The sequence below is a fragment of the Drosophila erecta genome, unplaced genomic scaffold (assembly GCF_003286155.1).
Source record: "Drosophila erecta strain 14021-0224.00,06,07 unplaced genomic scaffold, DereRS2 tig00000092-arrow-pilon, whole genome shotgun sequence".
NCBI classification, from domain to species: Eukaryota; Metazoa; Arthropoda; class Insecta; order Diptera; family Drosophilidae; genus Drosophila; species Drosophila erecta.
The window spans coordinates 17,700,572-17,706,446 of NW_020825207.1; the positions used below are offsets into that span (position 1 = coordinate 17,700,572).

The 5,875-nt window shown below is 42.5% G+C and overlaps 1 protein-coding gene across 1 annotated transcript; it reads left to right on the plus strand.

Moving 5' to 3' along the window:
- The first annotated feature begins 5,168 nt into the window (after positions 1-5,168).
- Positions 5,169-5,875, plus strand: LOC26527025. Its single transcript, XM_015157413.2, has 2 exons — positions 5,169-5,266; positions 5,335-5,875. Exon 2 carries the CDS (start codon positions 5,335-5,337, stop codon positions 5,512-5,514), a length of 180 nt encoding a protein of 59 aa, XP_015012899.1. The 5' UTR covers positions 5,169-5,266; the 3' UTR covers positions 5,515-5,875.

Below are 5,875 nucleotides of genomic sequence, written 5' to 3' on the forward strand. Positions count from 1 at the left end.
GTGCTTGCCCCGGCTTCGTTGGAAAATAGTTCAGCAATCTGTGTAAATATTACGGCGAGCTGAAACAGAAACCGCACCAGTTACAGATACAGATACGGATACTGCTACAGCTACAGCACCCGGAGTAGAACCTCCAGCGGCACTTCTTAGATCTCCGGACAAACAACCCACTGAAGAAGGCCACCAAATGGATGTAGTTGTAAATGGTCATTAAAAAGAGTTTAGGAGAGGTATATTCGCTTTAGATTTAGTTTACTTTAAGATAGGCAGTCAAAATGCGTAATACCCGAATTTAAGCTATATAATATAACAAAGCAGTAATACATCAGTTTATAGATGACGAAAACTTCTAGTTCCAAGCATTTCGTAGCTCTAAAAGGTTCTACTATTTTAGAATATTTGGATTCCAATAAACTAACTACTTGTCGGTATTACTTAGTCGAAAGGGCCTTCAAAAACACTACACTCGATCCTGGGCGCACGGTTCTGGAGTGACACTTATCTGATTCCGCGGGTTTGGTGAGGGTTAGGCAAAACTTAACTTATCAAGTCGTAAGCCCGATAAGCCCCAATAAGTGCGATACTCGTGGGATTGACTGCCGACTGATTTGGGCACGGAAAACAAAATCAAAACAAACACCAAATCCGCGATCACATTTCTCCATTTCCGTGTGGGTGAGTTCAGTGAGATCGCTAGACGATCGACCTTTGCAACCTGACCACATCCACAGCTCGGCTCATCCCAACTCTGCTCCTTTATCGCTCTGATTGGAGTGAAATCGGGCTCTCCTTGGAACCAGTGATAAGTTAACTAATCGCGGCTATTATTGTTGAAAATGACATATCGGGAATTGGATTGCTTTATAATGACAGCGCTCCCAGCATATGGAGAAGTGGATCTCACGTGAACAGCTTTAATAAAAGTAACAACAAGACATGGGCTGTTTGCCATTGTCTATGCAGCGATTATCTTTAACTAGCGAAAAAACCCAAGAGATAATTTCAGCTAAAATTAGGGGCTTACTCGATCCACGATCGTGACTCACTCAAATGAACAATTGGCAACTGAAGGAGGAAGTGGGCACTTCTATTTACACAGCTAGTGGCAGCCGACTGGTTTTGCTAACTAATTTAACTAATTTCTCTTCTATAGTGGCTGGATACCCATAATTCATTGGGATCTGTATTCACCCCAAGTCAGAGTTGCTAATGATGTGCGGTTGACTTTGCTGGCCAAAGAAAACAGAAACACAAACACAAAAAGATGGAATCAAAAATGCAAACAACTATATCCCGACTTGATTGAAAGGTAAATACTGCACAAATGGACTGGAGAGAAGGATGGTGGGCCATGGACAAAGGATCCCGGCTTTGTAGCCACCTGCTGGGACCACCTGTTTAGATATGCTGCGGACAAAGGAGTCCGGAAGCAAGACAAAGGGCATAGCGATGTGGAAAATAATCAGTGATAAAATAAGAGCATAAAAGCACCGCCACCAAAGGGGTGGTTGCATACGAATTTTGGGAGTGGGGCTGGAAGTTCTCTGGGGTGGTCGGTATGAAAGGGAAAAGTTGTGTGCATTATCCGCCGGATTCATGTTAATAGGCCTCATTTAACGCTGCCGGGGTAAACGCCGAGCGCTTCCTCTTACCAATAAAACCATAAAAATCACTTGCTTCCCGCCTGTGCAGACACAGACATATTGGCAAGCAAACCCACGTACCGCTTACTGGCACTCGTACTTCTTGGGGAACACAGTTTCTGTTTCATGTTTTGTGTTTGGTCTTATCAACGGAGGTACATTCGGTGTGTGTTGTTTTATATCTTTTTACCTGAGCAAGAGGGGCCCACCTTGTAACCGATGAAACAGGGTGTCGACAACTGTGTTGCCTCCTCAATGGGCAAATCTTGTAGCAGACGGCGATAACCGCAGGAACACGGGGCTCCCAAGAAGCTACAACGGGCCCATCGAAATAGAAAACGAGAGGAGTGCACAAGTTGCGTATTTATAGATACCCAGATACCCAGATACTTAGATACCGCCGCGCACGCCTTATCAATGTTCAAGGTATCGACTGAAATGCCGTTCAAATATTTACACCCAGCAGCAAGAAGATATCCCCCAAACCCAAACCGAGGCTACTGCTCCAGAGTCCGGAGACGATGATAAGCGGGAGCGAACATGGGTGCGCTAATTGCGGAATGATAAAACCACCAAGTAGTAGGTATCCAAGCGGGCTGCCATGGGCACTCCCCCTTGTATTGATACCTGCCCCAGGGGCTAAGACCACGGAAATGTGCCACCATCTCGACTGCTGTTGCCAGGATTCCGGATTGCGTAAAATAAAAGAAAACGCCCTGCAGGTTTTCCAGTTTGCCAGTTTGCCAGCCAAATGTCGAAATACCCTGTCTGGATGTTATTTCGTTATTTACAACAGTGAAATGTTTAACCACATGCTTATACATGACAGCTAGAAAGTTGACAGAGTAGCGGGTATCTGATAGTCTAGAGGGTGCCCTATAGCTGTTGATCGCAATGCTATCATGTTATTCTACAGGGCTTAAAGAACATCTTTAGAATTAGTTCAAAACTATGAACCTAAATGATAGAAATATATTAACCAAAGAGTCAAATATGGAAATTGTGCAAATACTCGCACTTGGATAACTAAGCTACATAAATAGTGGCTGAAGAAGTCCATAAAACTCTCTGCAAGGGTATGACAATTAAATAGAATAGGAATTTGTATCTCTGCACACTCTGTTACTGCCAGCATTTTCGACTCGTATTTGCCTAAACCGGCCCCTCAGGAATACGGAAAAGCTCCTGAACCCCAACACGTTGCTAGAGAGTCCTTCGGAGGATGGGGTACGGCATCGAGGACGCGGATGTTACTCCGCGCTTCTCCGGGTTGTTGGCAGCTTCGAGCATATTACATAAAATAAGAAAAATTATGATTTCCACAGGAGGGTAAGAAGTGGGTACATTTCGGAGGGGCTGGCTGTTGCTTAACTGTCAAAATCGTGTAATTTAATAAAGTTCGCTGCGGGATATTGTTTTTTATGGAAGCCAGGCAGCTTTTGCCAGCTGCCAGGCGGGGAGTGGCTGGAGATCTCTGGCTGGTCTTTTTCACGGGGGAAGTGGAATGTGGCTCCTAAAGTGTGCTGCACAAACACAAAAATATTCAGTTCACTCCAGTTACATACGGCATTGCAACAACGTAATGCTGTCTTGTTGCCCGCCACAGGCACTCCACAAACACACTCAAGGGGGTCTAGAACACCGACAAATATATCTATATACATTTACATATACATATATCTATATATATAGAAAAATATCTATCACTGTATATGAGCGGAGCTGCGAAAAGTTTTCATACATTCCACTTGTTTACTTCAAAGCGGCGAAAAAGTTCTTACTTTACGAAATACACAGAACTTGTGCGTCGTGGTAAGTGGAAACCAAATAAATGTTGGAATAAATAAATAAATATTTGTTCAAGTTGTTTTTTCCAGTTCTTTAATCCACTTAACATCTTTAAATATAGAAAATAATTAAGAAAAATGGTGTATCAATCATCAGTAAACCTCTTAGGATCTCAGTAAATATGAAAGCATTCTGCAATTTTGTGACAAAATTGTTTCGAATTTTCCCATACAATAACCTACTTTAAAGCCAACCTAAATAAACAAAATATTTAAGAAAAATGGTGTATCAGTCACTAGCAAACCTCAACTAAAACTAGGGGTCTTCAATTTGATTAAAAATGGAAATATTTCTTAGGATCTCAGTAAATATGAAAGCATTGTGCAATTTTGTGATAACATTTTTTCGAATTTTCCTGTACAATATATTCTTTAAAGCCAACCTAAATATAGAAAATATTAAAGAAAATGTTGTATCAGTCATAAGCAAACCTCAACTAACACAAGGAGTCTTCAATTTGATTAAAAATGGAAAATAAGTGTATTATATTTCCTTGGATATCTGTAAATATGAAAGCATTAGGGAATTTTGTAACACAATTTTTTCGAATTTTCCCATACAATATATTCCTTAAAGCCAACCTGAATATTCCCTAACAAAGTTAGTCCCAGATGTCTTTCCATTCTTAGCCGACGTCCCCAACCATTTGTGTGCCGTTTCTTTTTACGGAGCGAAATTCCTATTTTATTTTATTAAGCAGTGAAGAAATATAAAAGTAAACAGTTGGCTCCAAAAACACACATGACTGTGTACTGCTAAAGTGAAAAAAGAAAAGCAGAGGACGGGCCCACCAAAAAACCCACGCCCCCACGTTTCCTGCCCTGCGCCATATGAACGCCCCATTATTTACTTAACATAACTTGAACATTCGCCTTCAACCCCCGAAAAAAGAAAGCTCTACAGGGGGAGCATCAAACTTCCAAAAAACAGAAAAGGAAAAATTCGAAAGGTGGGTGGCTGGGCGGTTGGGTGGTGGAAAATGGTGGGGAGGTCGCTTGGCTTACCTGCCAGCCGGCAGTTGGCTAGTCAAAAAGCTGTCGTCGATGCTAAGCGCAGACCCAGAAAGCCATCAAATATGCAGGAGGTGGGAATGTGCAGGGAGGCTCCACCATTTCCACCATTCCAACTCCCATTCCCCGCCACCCGAATCCGGAAAAATGGCGAAAAAATGATTTATGTGGACGCCATAAAGGAACGGAGCGAACGGCAACGAAAAGCCAACAATAACCGGGAAAAATAACAGAATCAACTGATTTCTCAACTTGGCTCTGGGCCTGCTTTTGTTTGCCAGACTTTGGAGGGGGCTCTCGGATAGACCCACAATTTTACCTTCCATTCGGGACTTCATTCTTGTTTTTGCCGCAATGAAAAATGCTGAAAGTGTGCTTCACAGACAGCGGACTCCAATGGTATTGGGGTCACCACCGAGAAGGCATAAGATATTGATGTCCCCAGGGGGAGCTGCTCTCCTGTAGAGCTCCGCCTTCGAGGAATAGCAAAATCTATATAGAAGGTGCACGGTATATCAGTTCTCATCGGAAGCTCTTTCTATGCAGCGCCGCAGAAGACATTTTGCATTACCAACTCAATTACAAAATATAGCTATTACTATGGTTTCACAATTATAGATTAATGTACGCTCTGATAATAAACAAAGAAGCCCAACCAAATCTGTCAAACTCACCCCAACATTCCGATTCTCCCTGTTTGCGTACATCAAAGCACCATTTCGAGTCCAAAACTCAAAACCCAAAATTCAAAATTCAAAAACAAAGGTAAGGGCCAAAAGCATTTCAATATAGAGTAGTTTTCTGTTGGTAATGTGGGACTTCTTTTGCCACAGATGTCCGATATCAACTTGACGGCCTATAACGTCTTTCGCAACGATCTGGCCAGAATATTCAAGACTTTTAATTCGTATACTCAAACCGAGTTTACTGAGGAAATTGGCACCAGCACAAACTTTGATTGCAAAGCTGATTTGGACACCAATTCTTCCCAGAAGAGGGTTTCTTCGGTTTAGATGGAATCCATGGAATTCACACTCCGAAATCAATACGGAATGTAGCAGAATTGCAATTTCCATCTGAATCGGATGACTCCGAGTGCCAAACTTCAGGTTACACCACGGAGAGTGGCTAGCAGCATCCTCTCCTGGGTTTTCTCCTAGAGATCTACGTGCCCACGTGCTACGTGAGGAGTACATCATGGAGAGCTGCGGGAATTCCTGGCCAACGAGATGGAGGCGCAAATGGGGCAGTGATCTAGCTAATATCGTATTCTTCCCAAATTTATAGTGCTTTCTAAAGGAAGATAGTGTGTACACTTTTCGGAGCAATCTGAAATCCAAGACCATAATGGAAAATACAAAATCTTCAACCCCA

What these genes read in the sequence shown, in the direction of transcription:
- LOC26527025 (XM_015157413.2), top strand. Translation starts at nt 5,335, where the DNA reads ATGTCCGATATCAACTTGACGGCCTATAACGTCTTTCGCAACGATCTG.